General features: G+C 40.9%; 1 protein-coding gene across 2 annotated transcripts; it reads left to right on the top strand.

Moving 5' to 3' along the window:
• The first annotated feature begins 1,682 nt into the window (after window positions 1-1,682).
• Window positions 1,683-15,969, top strand: ZNF330 (zinc finger protein 330). 2 transcript variants are annotated; one of them, XM_080623354.1, is made up of 10 exons: window positions 1,683-1,799; window positions 5,548-5,677; window positions 5,960-5,979; window positions 6,098-6,168; window positions 8,154-8,233; window positions 9,424-9,550; window positions 10,298-10,402; window positions 12,946-12,992; window positions 14,131-14,248; window positions 14,908-15,969. In XM_080623354.1, exons 2-10 carry the CDS (start codon window positions 5,558-5,560, stop codon window positions 15,183-15,185), a joined length of 966 nt encoding a protein of 321 aa, XP_080479480.1. In that variant the 5' UTR covers window positions 1,683-1,799; window positions 5,548-5,557; the 3' UTR covers window positions 15,186-15,969. The 2 variants fall into 2 exon arrangements, with proteins under 2 accessions (XP_080479480.1, XP_080479479.1); XM_080623353.1 differs by having other exon boundaries at window positions 1,789-1,834.
• Window positions 15,970-16,247: the final 278 nt, after the last annotated feature.

The raw sequence follows: 16,247 nt of genomic DNA, 5'->3' as shown, positions 1-16,247 counted from the left end.
AATGTGAAGCAACACAACCACCCCACCTGAGTGAAGGTATGATCAAAGCTCACAAGAAATAAAACAGTACCCTAGGAGTTATTTATGTGAAACATGTATCACATGCTAAATGCTTCCTAGGCAAAAGACTATGAAATACACTGGAATGTAACTGCTCTGTGATCCTTGCACTGATCTTCATGAAATAGCTATATGCTACATCATTTAATGATTTTCAAAAGGGTTTTCTAGGCAATATGCACAGTAAATACACTTGTGGGAAGAACTTTCGGTATTAAAATGAAACAAAGACATCCTTACATTTTCACTTGTGTGGTATGCCAGTTATGAGGAATGAAGCAAGCGCTCATCTCACATACCAACAGAAGGGCGCAGCAAGACCATACAGCTGCCTTCATCGCATACTTCACACCCTTTCACATCTCGGGTAGTACCTGTGCCAACCAAACCGAGTTCCAGAGCTCACAGCTCTTGCAGAACGCAAGGAAGCACCACCAGATTACAGACCTCTAGGTGGCTGAGCTGGGAAATGAGCAGAAATAGCTGAGAAACAGGCTGAACTCTCCTGAAAGGCAAGCCTGTATGTGACAGCGCAGGACTTGCATAACCTCAGGCGAGACAGAGCTGATTGGAAGGGCTTTTTTATAGTACCGGTATTATTTCCCTTTTCAAGCTACATTGTATTCTTACCATTTGGATTAAAAAAATATCTCATTTTGAAGCCACTGACGGAAGAGTTCATAGATAACTTTTCAGGTGCCAACCCTAATCAATTACAATCACAACTACCTATTGCAATTACTATGCCCTAAATTTGGTCTCTGTCAAGTAAAGGTTGAGGGGCGATCTCCATGAAAGCAAACCAGATTTGAGGATGGAACAACCAGCAGTAACATCCATGCAAACAGCTTATAAAAACTTTTTAGGTCATTTCCCAACCACAGTAAAATCAAGAGAAGAGAAAGATCATGTTGATCAGGAGCCCCAAAATAACACTAAAAGGTGTGGGGTTTTTGTTGTTGTTTGGTTTTTTTTTTTTCCTCTTCAGGACATAGACATGCATGTGGAGATAACTGTTCAGCCTTTTTTTTTTTATCCAAGAAGATTCAAACGCACCAAGTGCTCAGCAGTACACAAAGATGCAGATGCTAACTACTCCTGCTTAGAGTGCTGGCTTTGGTATCTATGTATTTACTACTTTTTATGATGTCTCCTTCCAAAACTGTGCTCACGCCTCTGCCTGCAGGATGAAAACGTGCCCCTGGTTCCCAACCATTCGATGCCCAACCCGCGGACACTGCCGTTCTGCGAGGAGAAAACGCAGGCTTGCTATCTTACCACTTGTTTCTCACCCTAACTCCCCTCAGAAACAGCCTCAGCTCCTTCTGGCTCTCCCCAGATCCCCTTAGTTCCGGTGTGCCCCTCTACCCTCACCCCGGCTGCCGGCCGGGCGTGCGGCGCCTCACACCGTGAGGTGAGGGCGGGAGACACACGGGTGCCTGAGAGAGCCGGTCCCAGCGGCGTCCCTCGGAACCTTCCCGCGTCGCAGCGCCGGGGCGGGCCGGTCGGGCAGTGCACCGCAGCGCACCGAGCCGCTTCCGGCTTCCGCACAGCCGCTGCAGTCAGGTGGGAGCGGAGGGCAGCGGCGTCTGTGGGACCGTGGGTCGGGAGGGGTGCGGAGGGAGCGAGCGAGCGGGTTGGCGGCCGCGGCCCGCCGCGGCCTCCCCGCCTGAGCAAGCGAGGTGGTGGCTGGCTTCCCCAGAGATCAGTGCCGGGAAACACGGAGCGCGGCGGGCCAGGTTGGAAACGTTGGCGGCACGATTTGGGGGCGTAGGTAAAACACTAAAAATGAGGTGAAATAGCGCAAGCTGACAGGGTGTGCTTTCCGAAAAGCTCGTCTGCTGTTGGCGTTTCACGGAACAGCCTTAAGTCGGGCAGTGAGAGCGCGTCGGCCTCTCACGCTGCGCAGCTGTTACCGGTGCGTTTCCAGAGGGGGAATCGAATCTGTCAGAGGCGTGCCGGGGAACACGGTGCACCTCGGACCCGCAAGGCAGCAGCCCCCAGGCACTGCGGCTGCAGGCGCGGTTCACCCCTGCGTTACCAACATACGAGTAAGGCATTGAAGTCCCGGTGCCTTGGACATGAGCTCATTAATAGAGGGAATCATGGACTGGAGTGACAAATACAGAATAGTGCTAATGCAGGATTTCTTTTTCTTAAACGTTGTAAGCTTGTATAGAGTGTTAAAACAGATCTTGTTGAATTCTGAACGGGATCAGATGTGACCCAGCAAATTCACCCTGATTCTTCTTTTGATGTATAGGCGTAGGGTAGAAGGTAATTGATGGTCAAGTACAAGAAATCTTGAAATACGGAAACATCTTTGGGTGTCAGTATTTGAGTTGCATGACAAGAGAAACCAACAGTTCCCCCACATCCCCGGCTGAATAACTTGTTACAGCTGTTGATTATATTTGTGACAGCAGGGTGGTTAGCATATCACATGAGATAATATGACGCAGGGGAATGTCGTGCTCAGCACAGAGATCCAGAAAGCAGCTGGTGCAATCTGCTTTCCTATCTGCTGCAAACTTGGTGTGTGTCTTTGATACTTCGTCAAGGACAAGTCTTGAAGAGGGGGGAAAAATGGCATACACATGGTACAACCTCTGCAGAATTTAGATGCCAGGCATTGTTTATGTATTTGACATAGCACAACCATCAGTTAAAATACGTGAGCAGTCTTTGGAGCTGTGGTGGGAACCCTGCTGTCTTTGTCTGTATTTCCCTTGCCAAATAGTAGAGCACATGAGGAACAGCAAATGAAACTTTTACAGAATGAAACACACAGTGCAGAGGTCCCAGTCCTCCCAACACGTATTTTAGGGCTTTCCCTTTCAACTACTGATCCCATTATACATAGCCTCCTGATACCTGTGCTTTCTGTGCCACACCATCAGCCATTAAGCCGGGGAGTCACACTTGTTCTGCTGCTGCTCTGACCCAGTCACTGGAACATTTGCCCTCGAGCAGAAAACTTAAAATGGAGAAAACTGCCTTGTGCAAAAGCGTTCCCAGTTCAAGAGCTTGCACACTCAGTAGGGCAGCAGGGTCATACCTTCTGGGGCTTGGGCCTGCTGTGTCCTGGGCAGTCTCTTTCATAACGGCATCATAGGTTGAAAAGAAGGGTGCAAGCATGGCTGTAAGTCTCTGCCTTCACCAGAAATAACTGTTTAAGCAAAATCTTTCTGGCAGGTAGGTCTTGAGCAGCTAACTGTAAGCATTTCCTTGATAACTGGTTTTTGGTCCTCCTGAGAGGCAATTTTCTGTCCTGTGTACCCTGCAGGAGAGCTGGACCACAGACTGATTCCACTGAGTCCTTCCTGTCTGAGCATTTGTTAATGTGTTGTGGTGCCTAAATGCATTTTTAAGTCATCCTTTAGCCTCAGATGACAGAAGTGTTGCCAAAAAGAGGAAGTAGAATATACTGCAGAGGCATTTTAAATACTGATCAGTGCTTTTACAAGAGTAATACTCTGATTTGAAAGGAATTTACTGTCATGATTTCTGCCATCGCAACACTATTAAGTTCTAGTCAGAAAATTAAAAGATGTTAATTTCCCTAAAAATTTAGAACTGAGGGAAAAGACCAGAAACATCTTAAATGGAAGCTCAGAGGGAAAGAGTGATAGAATATTGATCTATAGGATAGTTATTTATTGGCTGGTGTTCAAAAGCCTGGATTGATCTGATAGCTTTGTTGAAAGGACTCAACTTCGCAGTTTTATTATTTAGCTTAATGCAAACTTTCTAAAAACTACCATCTTAAAGATTTCTCATAATCTGTGTCCTCAGTAGTCATTGAGACAGTTTTTCATGAAAACAGTTTGTCATTTTGTTGTTTTCGATTATGAGGTAAATGGGAAGAAGTCAAGGTATAAATACTAACCATTAGATTCTGTTGTTAACTTGGCATTCGAGCAGTTTGAAAATTAGTGTGCAACCTCATATTGGACTCCCAGCATCAGAAATGTCACGCTCTAAAATGATGACAGTTGCCAGGAGGCATCTCAGCAATACGATTCTGACTACAAAATATGACACTAATACAATTTAAACACAGTGCAAAATGCTACAGGGTGAGAAAACTGATTTATGTGTTCTATCAAAACCAAATTTTAGTATTTGGCCAGGACAATATGTTTCTTTATGTGGAAAAGTTAGGATTGTTTGGTTTATTTTGTAAGACCTTTTGGACAAAGATACTAATTTTTCTTCCAAATTTAAAGTGCTACTACAGTTCACTGCCTGTTGATGCTGCAGTTCTCTTCACAGCTGTCAGCAGATATGTCTACATGTCTGCTTGGAGTTAGGGATGAGGCTGGGGAGAGCAAGTACCTCCCATTTCCTCAGCCCAGTGACCCCAGGAGCCACCCATTGACCTACTGGAATCAGCAGAACCTTGCTCTGGTCAGAGCTGTCCCATCACGTGGTTTGGGTTTTTTGATTTTGTTTTTAACCTGTATATAGTTTAGAATGTAACACCAGCAGTTACATCAGCAGAAATAAGGGGATAATAAAGATGGAGCATAAGGGAGGGTGTCTGTCTTGGGTGCCTGTGTTGACAAGAGAAACTGTAACATCAGACCACAGCTTTAATCTCCCAGTTGGCCATTTCATGAAGTCAGTATAACACTTGCCTAATTTATTATAAGCACAGAGTAAACTAAGCATATGTGAGTACCGCACAGTTCATTATGGAGATGACAGGAGAGCAGTGATCTGATCGATTCCCTGATGGCCTCACCACTGTATCGCACTGGTTACCTCCTAGGATGTTAAAACTAGATGGATGGATGCCCTGAACTAGATGGATTTAAATTAGCATAAACCCTTCTTGGGAAACAGTGGTGCCTTCAAAGCAATACATCAATGCACACTCATCTACATTATTGCTAATGTGCAAGAATGATAAATAAGCAGTACAGACATCACTTTGCCTCAACTCTTAAATCCATGTAATGACACTTTGTTTTCTAAGCCTTCATGAAGTGTGAAATTTGCATTTTTTGCAGTACACCAGAATTCACTCACCTGAAGAATCCTTTTCAACTGATTGAAGTAGTTAGTGAGCATCAGAAGAGAGAGAAGTGAAAGAGGAAATGAACTGAATATTGTCCTTAACAAATAGACAAGGCAAAACAAAACCAGAGGCCCATCACAAACGAACCAACAAAACATAGCAGTTAGGGTTTGTTTTTGTAAAGGTAAAACACTTCAAAGATAGTTAAGCACAAAGTTTTAAGACAGCAAAGTCTTTTCTTGATCACAGGATTCTTCATGGTTCATCACATGACTCTTCCTAAGGGACTGGCCCCCTATTCTACAGTTGAAAAGAAACCTTTAGAAAAGGAAATAGAGATGAAGCACAGTTAACATGGGAACTCCAAGATCCAGTTTTAGTGCTGGGTTTGTCTTGTGTATCCATGTAGTTCCATACATAATTTTGTGTGCATTCATTACAAACCTATTTTTTTCCCCCCACAGGCCGTGAAAAATGCCTAAGAAGAAGACTGGTGCTCGTAAGAAAGCTGAGAACCGCCGTGAACGTGAAAAGCAGATAAGGGCTTCAAGAGCCAACATAGATTTAGCCAAACATCCTTGTAATGCTTCAATGGTAAAATAACCAAACATATTTTATATTACAATACTTGATTTCAAATTATGTAAACCCAGTGATAAATATTAATTGTATTTAATGCCACTAGAATGTCATTCCTCCAACCATCCATCCTTTATAATTAAGGTTACATTTGCATCAGAGGTATAATACTTCAAGTATTATAGAAAGTTTGGTTCCTAATCAGAACTTTAATTCAGAGTCCCTGCGGGGTCTCTGAATTTAGGTCTTCTTTTACGTAGAATAAAAATAATTACCAGTGTCATTTCTTTTCTTTAGGAATGTGATAAGTGCCAGAGGTAAGTATTTTTCCCTTTTGTAAACCCAGCAGTTGAGTATTAGTTGGTTTCAGATATTTTACATGTCTTTCTAATGCTTGCTTACATTGCTTTTTGTTTTCACCCTCTGTATGCCTAGACGACAGAAGAATAGAGCTTTTTGCTACTTCTGCAACTCAGTTCAAAAACTACCCATTTGTGCACAATGTGGTAAGTAGAAGTAATGAAGGAAAACATGCTATCCTCAGTCTCGTTTTCGGTGTTAAACTCTCTGCACTTAGAGTACCTTTGTCTTAAAGTACCTTGTGATTTGTGGAGCAGGTTCTTTTAAATCTGCTGTGGATCTCCTCCTTGAGAAGAGATCTTGCTTGATCATGTGCTAATGTGTAAGCCCCTCTGACCCCAAGAGGTGTGCAAGTCTGCAGTATTTGATCTTTGGAAGAACTTGTCTTGCTGCCTTTTAGGATTGAGAACATCCTGGTCATGTTATTTATGGGCTAGAGGGCTGATGCTTTGAAATCAGAAGAGAAGGACTCCTAATGACAGAACTCTGCTCCAAATCAGGATAAAATATCCTTCTGGTTTTTTTAAACAGCTGCTTGCTTGCAGGGGATGTTGATAATCATTTCATACTTTGAGGTGAATTTTGCTGTTATACCATCTCAACGCATCCTTGCAGATTTTCAATTTGTCATTATGCAATTTGGCTGTTTTGTAGTTTGACTGTCAGTGCTGCTGACATCTGCAGCTTCCAGTGCCTTTGTTGGGACCTGCAGCTTCTGAGCATTTCTGGAAGCCAGGCTGTTAGTGTGCAATGGCAGCGTGTCATCCTTCATAAGTCTTCCTTCTGTCATCATGCAGTGAAGCAGTAAAAAGATGCTGTTTATCTTGCAGTATATTATACATCTGAAGTTGACTCCTGTCTGTTGAATTTATCTTAATCTGCACTATGTTTCTGAAGGAAAAGCATCCCTAATAACAACCACAGAATTGTGTTAAGTCCCAGGGTTTTCCAAAACAAAGACCATTATTAGAGCTGTTTGGTGCTTAATCAAGTGTTGGAGACAGCTCCTATAAACCAGTTCTCTAAGAAACTTTCTTAGAGAAATTCCTGAGGGATGGAAGCAATGTAGCTGTGCTGCAGTGCTCCAGACCCAGTCATACACCCCACCACCTCCAATTGCCCAGCTCAGCCCATTACTGGTTCTTCTTCACCCTCCAAGTGCCATTTGGTATCTGAGGTGTGATTTAATACAAAGCTCTTTAGATGCTGCATACTGGAATTTAATGACATTTTCAGAGTACAGTTTGGCTTTGTCAGCTCCTCAGTGGGGTTGCAGGGAGCACCCCCCCTTTGGTGATTTCTCTAAGCAGGCAATAGCAGATTCACCAAAGGGATCTGTGGCAGGGCAGCTTGAACCAGTGATAAAACTCCACGGCAGTAGCCTGGGCTAACTATAAGATTTTTTTGCTTGCATAAGTGCATGCAGGGTGTGTGTCTTTTTGGCAGAGGTATTTATGTCAGAGGCAAGGAGTAAGGGAAAGTTGTCACTGTAACTACTTGCTTGTGCCAGAATGGCTTAAATACAGATGGGCTTTTTCTCCCACTAATACCTGCATTTAAGAGGAGTTATTTTGTCTAAGAATTAATTGCTAATATGGTTTTAGAAAAGAAAAAAACCAAACCCATCCACCACCACCAAAACCGTAAGTATCCCAGTACATGTAAGAAATCAAATCATCACGTGCATATGTTTTTTTTCAGAGGGCCTCAACCTTGCACAGAGCACATACTGCTTTTTATGGTGAGGCAGAATGAGCAGCTTCAAATGCAACTTTTAAAGATGTCATTGCTTGGCTTTCATCTTAATTTTGTTCTTTGGTTTGACAGCATTTCAAATGTTTTGACATTTGAAATTCTTGCCAGTGACTCAAAACACAGAGCAAGACAACACATTGCCTTATTATCTCAGTACTGGGGAAAGAGATTTTGGCTGAAAACAGACAATAATTAATTTGATCTAAGGCAGATGTGAGGGTGGATTACAGGTTGCAGACATTTGTTTGCATTATTTTTACCTAGATTTACAATCAAGCACAGGTGTTTGGTTGAAGTACTGCTGTTGTATGAACATTCATTCTAATTTTTAAATTTTTATATAGTTTTCTTCTGGTTCCTTGTCTTTTCTAAACAGGAAAAACCAAATGCATGATGAAGTCTTCAGACTGTGTTATAAAACATGCTGGTGTGTACAGTACTGGACTAGCAATGGTGGTATGTATACAGAATTATAGCCTTTTCTGCCGTGTGGGGTTATGCTATGTAAATCTTTCTGAAAAAAAAAAAAAAAAAAAAAAAAAGATAAACCAGATTATGGAATGACAGCATGCACCATGCCAAGTTTTTTGTATCACTTTACCATCAGAAACTGATTTTCCCTTCTACTGAAACCCTAAATCTTGCATTTTTAGGTACAACTGCAAACTCCCAGCATGTCCTGGATGCTAACAGATCTGTGTTGATGGCAGGCCCTGTGCAGAAACTGTGGTTATCAGAGAGAGAAATCTGTTCTATGGCATTAGGAGGGAATTTTAATTTTAAAAAAAAAATCATTTTTGCTCTTAGTGATAGTTTCTGGCCTTTGAATTTTTCTTCTTAGAAGGACAAGTTATTACTGCATTCTGGAAAGCAAGTTATGACACGTCATAGCCTCTGGATTAAATGCTGTATGGGCTAAACCTCAGTCCTGTTTCTGCCTTCAGTTTGCAGTCAGCTTTTCTCATCAACACAGCCAGCCTTCCCAGTCTGAATTTCCTAAACTCATGTGTTCAGTGGTGCAATATTTTCATCAACAATTAATTTGGATTCACCACTGGTTTAGTTTTGTGTGCACGTAATGCACATAATAATTCATTACATAAGGGCTGAGGTGGCTTCCTAAAATGCTACGGTTAAGGGATAGTCAGTGTGTAGATCTTGTAGTTAAAAGAGTAACTTATTTCTAGGGAGCTATTTGATCTTTGCTCGCTGCAGAGCTTGTGTTCCAATATAGCATAGTTTAAAATCCAAATAAGTGATTTCAGCTCTAAGAATCTAGTGGCATTTTCCAGGACATGTTTTGAAATTGCATTTTTGCCAGAACATTGTTATCATTTACAGATCTCAGGTTTCAGCTGGAGGACACAATTTTCATGCATAAGAGTTAAGATGGAAAATGTGAAAAACAGAAAAGGAGAAAACCAAGTTATTTTACATCATATTTAACCCTGCAAAAGTGAATATCAAGCAAACAAAATGAACTGTAGAGCATCTCAATAGGAATACAGATGTGGTTCATAATGTCTCACTCAACTGGAATGAACCCACTGAGAGAATTGGTACTTGGATACATTTAGGGTTATGGAATAAGAGTCTCCCTCTAGGTATTGCGTAAGTCCCAAGATGACATCTTTCTGTAATTACAGGGTGCAATCTGTGATTTCTGTGAAGCTTGGGTGTGTCACGGGAGGAAGTGTCTGAGCACACATGCGTGTACCTGCCCTCTCGCAGATGCAGAATGTGTTGAGTGTGAAAGAAGTGTCTGGGACCATGGTAGGTTGCTCGCTTACGAAAATCTAAATGGTACTTTTCTCCTCACGTTGCTTAAGTTATTGTACCTATATTCTTAGCATAGCTTTTTTAATCTTCACTGATTAGTTCTTGTGGTATGTTTGTTGAAAGCAAAGAATTTTTCCCATTTTAAAAATAGACCTTATGACTGGGGAATGTACATGACCTGCTCAAGAACATACAGTATTCAATTCAGGGGTGGTTATGTAATCTGAAGCATTAACTGTCCTATCAGCAGACTGCTTTGCATAATTAAAAATTGCATCAAATTGTCAACACAATTTTGTGCTATTTCCATCCGCTCCGTTCTTCTGTGCTAGTATAGGTATTTGGATTCCCAATTGCTTAGAAAACCATACTCATCTTGATTTGTGGAATACATTGAAGGGTTTATTCCAAGTGTGCATCAGAAGTGAGGGGGTAGGAGGGAAGGAAACTGGATAAAAGAGAATGATCTGATTTAAAAAAAATACTTAATGCCATAGTCAAATTAAATGAAGAAAAGTACAAGTAATACTTGCTCTGTATTTGTGCTGTCTCCTATTGTAGGATACATGGTATTTTTCAGTGTAATAATGGATGGCAGTGTCTGATTTAGGACTTCTGTTAAAGCATTTGTAACAGAAGAGAGAACTTGTCTTCAATCAGAACCACAGCCTAACCTGTTTGCAGAGCAGAACTTGATGCATGTGCCCATTGCTGATTATTTTGCTTTGATAAATCTTTTAGGAGGCAGAATATTTGCCTGCTCTTTTTGCCACGATTTCCTCTGTGAAGATGATCAGTTTGAACATCAAGCCAGCTGCCAAGTTCTGGAAGCAGAGACATTTAAATGTAAGTTATTCATTCATAGTCCCTTTCACAACACCTAAGAAGACTCTCCAATTGCTTCCTCTGTGCTCAAGAATACTCTCCATCACCTTTTCCAAACAGCTGTAACCACCACTGGAAGAAGGGGCCTGTTTCCTCTCTGCTTGCTTTTGATATCCATTATCTAGACTAGAGCTTTTGTCTCTGACTTTCCTCCATGAGGCAGTTGTTTGCCTGGCTCCTACAGGCCTCTCCTGGGAAGTTGCCATTGCAGGAGCCAGCAGTCTCTAAAGTTGCAGTGTTGGCAGTGGCCAGGACTGCAGCAAAATGGTGGAACTGCTGAAACTGCTTTTTTACTCCACAAAGCTCTGCAGACAAGGAGCTCTCTTCTACTCCTCTGACCATATGATGAGCTATTTCTGGATACCTGTTCCTCATGGAAAACAGCTGCCCTAAACAATACTACCTGTGTTAATCTGGCTAAAATTTCCCCAATGGCTGTGGATGGCCTGAATATTGGTGAAGGGTTTTAGTATCCATTGATTTGACAAAAGCAGAAAGTCCTGAGGAAGGCTGTGACTCAGGAAGTAGTCATCATCAGTCAGTGAGACAGCATGGGCATGTAAGGAAGGAAAAAACCAGTGTTCATCCAGAGCATGAGCTCAGTATTAGTTTCTTCATTGACCAGTAGATGGTGGACATGTGTGTCAGTAACGTATCGAATGCTGAGACATGTCCAATTTTATTGATAGATATAAAGTCTTCAGGTAGCTGAAGACTTTTTATCCTTTTGAACTTCAGTTAATTTTGTGGCCAAAACTGAAACTCATATTTGTAAGAAGATGGCCCATTCTAGTCCTCTACTTGTCTTTGGCTGAAAGAGGGGAACGTCAAGGGAAGCTAAAAAAAGCCAAAACAAACACAAACCAAGGCTATGCATATTTGAAATAGTCTTTTCTTGAAGTATTTCTTTTCTGTCCACCATTTACTAGTTTGGTTTATCTCGTAAGAGAAGCACTTGTCCTTTCCTAAACTTGTATGTATTTTGACTGTTACAACGTTTTCAATCTTTATCATAGAAATTCAAAGTGCTCTTTGTCATCTATGAGACTCTTTTCTTCAGAACTGCCTAATCTCTTGTCCTAATTGATTTCTCCCAATTCAGAATATTTGTCAATTTCAATGTTATAGTCTGTGTGTTTTGAAATTTCTCGTCTCCTTTTCATCTCCCATCCTTTTTTTCACCAGCCAGCTATTTTCTAAGCCTTGATTAGCTTCCCTCGATATATTCTGCCAAAATATCTTCCTGCATAGCAATATTGAAGCAGCACCAGCCATTCCACATGAATATTTGTTCAGTGATTGCTGGCAGCTTTTAATTCACAGATTTATATCACACCCTTAATGGAGAAATTGCTTTTTTGAGGTTGTTCAACACTTTGTGGCACAGTGCAGTTTTGGTAGAGAGGCAGGAATTTTGCCAGTGTGTGGTAACAAGGTTGTAAAACCTGAACTTTTACAGAATACATGAACTTTAAATGCAGTCATGCATTTGTAGTCTAAATCCCATTCTAGCAGTGACAAAGGTACTCTTACTTTGCATCACTACCCGAGAATTTTTGTAAATGCAGATACTTCAGGAATGTTTGAATATATATGCCTTAGCAATTCCCATTCCATCTTTAAATACATAAGAGTGTGAAATCCTGAGGCTGTCCTGCTCATGTGAAAAGCTCATTATATTTATTACTTCAGATTAAAAAACTTTGCTGCCGCAGGGGTAAGGCAAAGAGGAAGGGAATGAGTACTTGCACAGTGACTGATAAAATATGTATCAGTGCCTCTTGAGTAGTAACTACAATTTACCCAGCTTGGTGTTGCTGCCAGCCAGTTGCTGTGTAGTTGCCTTTACTCCCTCTATTGGAGTAAAGGAACAGATTTGAAGCTTCAAGACAAGAAAGATTTTGAGCACCAATACTGATTTTCGTAGCTCATGTGCCAGCTACAATTCTTTTAAGAATGGATAGATTTTCATCTGAAGTTGTGTACAATAAAGTATATTTCCAGAGGACATGACAAAATACAGAACACAAGTGTTTGAGCTTTGGAGGTTTGCAAGCTTGGAGTATTATCACATCCCCTTTAAATGAGGTAAAGGTGGTGAAGGCTGTCATGGCATGTTTGAAGTAACTGTAAAATGCTAGTGCTCCTTCTTTTGACATCATGAGAGAAGGAAACGCAAGATGACCACTTAATACCAAACTGGTTCTAAAACTTCTGTTTTCAAAAGTTTAGAAACTCAAGTAATAGTTAAACTTTTTGCCCCTCTTGACTTTCTATTTTTTGTGTCAAATGACATTATTGCAATGAGGCTTAGACTTGAAAAGCTCTCATAGAATGGTACTGTATGCTAAAATAACTGATGCATGTTACCAAAGGGCAGTTGCGTTAGGGAATTAAAAATAAATGCCTCAGTTATGTTATTACAGACTTTTGCAAGGTTTTAAAAGCATCACAGATCTGTAATTTTTAAGTATTGAATTTTACATATTGCTTTTCTCCAACAGGTGTTTCCTGTAACAGGCTTGGGCAGCATTCGTGCCTGCGTTGTAAGGTAAAGAGTAAAGACAGTTGCAAGTAGCTATGACTTTAGACTTATTTTTCTTAGCCTTCAAGGCTGGCATCAAGTCTTCTCACATCTTCCTCTACAGTCTTAAAAAATATTCATACTTTTGTATTAGTACCTGCAGCCTGGAGATAGGCTTATGGGGGGCAAAACGGCTTTTTTAAATCTGTGCTTGCCTGTTAACCACAAGCCAGTGTTGTGCATCCTTATGACAAGAGGTGATCTTCACTTTGTCAAGCCCTCTGTTTAAACTAGAGCTGTACCATGTTTGACCCTTAAAAAAAAACCCCAAACCAAACCAACCAACCAAAACAAATCCTTGGTCCCAAACAGAATCCAGGGGTTTGGAATTCATTTTGATCCAGTGTAGGTCTAAGACAAATGAAAAAGTTTGGTTTTTTTTAAACAGTCAAGTGATGATCTGGCCAGCAACACCACAGCCTGGATCCAATAGAAACAATCTCCACAGCTAATCTAGTCTTACACATGCAGACATTAATTTGCTGATACCAGGTTTTTGGTTTTCACACTCAGAAGTAATTCTGTATAAAATTTCCACCTGCTTCATCATCAGCATTGCCCAGATTTCTCCAGGTGCTGGTTCATTGCCTACTTTTACTCTTCTTACTCTCCATATGTTTTCCCTGCAGCCTCCCATGGCATTGATTTAATCTTCCAAATTGCTCCTTTCCCCAAGTATCTTCACCTGCACTCTAGTGCTCAATACGTGAAATTTGTCTCTGTAACTTTTGCCTTCAGGTCACTGCATAGTTATATTCTGGCATACATCTCTGATTGTATCTTATTTAAACTCGTCAGTGTAAACCAAAGTTTGCCAGGCTCCTCGTGGGCAGCAGTATAATCCGGTTCTTGGGTGTGCTACTTCTCTACTTGTTTATCAGCACTTTTATCTGGCCTCTTCCCGAGGAAGCCATGGACCTATGTTCGTTATAGAGATGGTTGCTCTGTGCACAGATCGCGGCTCCACTGCAGATAGAGCTCATTAAATTTTAATACCAACCAGAAAACCCTGCTGCTGTTAGACACTTTTTTGCTTGCTTCTTGCTGAACAGTATGGCTCTGTGATTAAAACATTTAACTTTCTCACTCTCCTTTCACCCCACAGGCTTGCTTTTGTGATGATCATGTGCGAAGTAAGGTTTTCAAGCAGGAAAAAGGAAAAGAGCCTCCCTGTCCTAAATGTGGCCATGAAACTCAGCAGACAAAGGATCTGAGCATGTCAAGTAAGCCTGTGTCTCCAGTTAATAATCAATACAAGTGCCATTGGTGACTAATTTTTTGCATAACAACAAGTACAGTTAATTTCAGTTGTTTTCCAAAGCTTTGCTACGTTTGTGTTAGGAAAACTTTCTGTTTCTTAGTCTAGAACTGAGAAGTCACTCATTCTTAATCATTGATCCTAATAGTGAAAGCTTTTGGTTAGTTTGAGATTTTAGTTGTGGAAAAATTGCAGAAAATAACTGCTTCCGCCTTTACTTCACCTACAAGAAGCTGACTAATGAATTTCAAGGTGTGATTTAATGATCTGCATACAACCTACCTCGACCACTCTTGAATCAATCAGGATACATATTGTGTCTGCAAAGCACATCCAATTACAGGTTTTCTTGGCTAGAGTACCAAAGCTTTATCCTAAAACCTAAGTCATACTCTGTTGACAGTTAGTGTTCATACAAAGTTGGCTGCAGGGAGACATACTGTGTGTAGCAGAAAGGTTCTGTCAGAGTGAGGATTAAACCTGATAATGTCAGATTTAGAAAAAGGCTGTCAAACATTGCGTGCTCTTTGCCAAGCAGTGGAAAAGGACAGAAATGGAATGTCAGATGCTCAGCTCAAATTGCTGTTGAGGGGTGGGAACATGATGGTTTTATTCTGCCTGCAGCACGTTCTTTGAAGTTTGGCCGACAGACTGGAGGTGAAGATGCAGATGGAGCGTCTGGGTATGATGCCTACTGGAAGAACCTCTCCTCCAGCAAGCCTGGAGATGCAGGTGACCGTGAGGATGAATATGATGAATATGAAGCAGAAGATGATGATGAAGATGACAATGATGAAGGAGGGAAGGATTCTGATACTGAGACCATAGATGTATTCAGCAATTTGAATTTAGGAAGGACCTATGCAAGTGGGTATGCACATTATGAGGAATCAGAAGATTAAGTTTAGTATGCTGGCAAACTAAAAACACTCAGAAAAGAGCCAAGCAGTGCTTCACTTGAGTTCGGTACATGCTAGTAGGATAGCTCTATCAGGTACTTGCATATTCAAGTTATAGAGCAAAGAGCATGGAACTTCTGCAGTAACTCCAAGTGAGTTGTTTTTTTTTGTTTGTTTGTTTTGGGTTTTTTTTTCTATAAACCAATATTGGATTTGGGGCTGGGGGAGAAAACAGGAATATTTTTATTCCCCTGAGCAATGAAAGTGGTTTTGCTCTTGAGTTATTGAGTATAATGGTTCAATGCCATTTTCTCCTATCAATATGGGAACATGAGAATGCTCTACAACTTGCTTCCATTTGCTCATCAGAAATTAAGTTATTTTTTACAATTATTTTGTTAACTGATTTCATAACATTAATGTAGTGGTGGGTTGGTGACTGCATTATTTTTGGTCTGCACAATAAAAGTCAACTGCATTCTTTAGTGAATCGTCATAAATATTGATCTCCCTTGAATAGTTGAAAGCAGGTTGTGTACAAATGTAAATCAACACTAAAATAACTTCCTTGTTTGTGTAGGCAAGGCAATCAATGTGGCTCTCTATGTACTTGAACATTACCTCTCCAGCATTTTTTAGTATTAGATATTAATCAGTGAGGCTATATGCCATCATTACAAGTGCACTCCAGAGAACCCAAAATTTTGTTGTAATAAAAATGTTGGTGTATCCTCTGTGCCACTAAAATCTGTAAAACAATTTCTCATTAGATCAAAAAGATGCCAGTTTCTTCTGTGCCTAACCTTCAGCTCTTTTCCTTGCACATGATAGAAAAAAATGATAGGAAACAACCCCAATGAATTGATAGGTGAAAAAGCACAGGGACATTCAAAATATCAGGTTCAAATACTGTTCTGTGCAAATGTACTGGTACAAGGCAAGTGATCAGCACATCTGAGCTGAGGAAGTGATGCTTGCAGACGTGTTTGCAGTGATTATGATTTGAAAGTCAACATGTTAATTACCAATCTACACATCTAAGTGCTTGTATTTAGTTTCCTCCTG

Source organism: Psittacula echo, assembly GCF_963264785.1.
Source record: "Psittacula echo genome assembly, chromosome: 1".
Lineage (NCBI taxonomy): Eukaryota > Metazoa > Chordata > Aves > Psittaciformes > Psittacidae > Psittacula > Psittacula echo.
The sequence above is the reverse complement of the archived record's forward strand: the minus strand, read 5'-3'. Positions and strand labels throughout refer to the sequence as shown.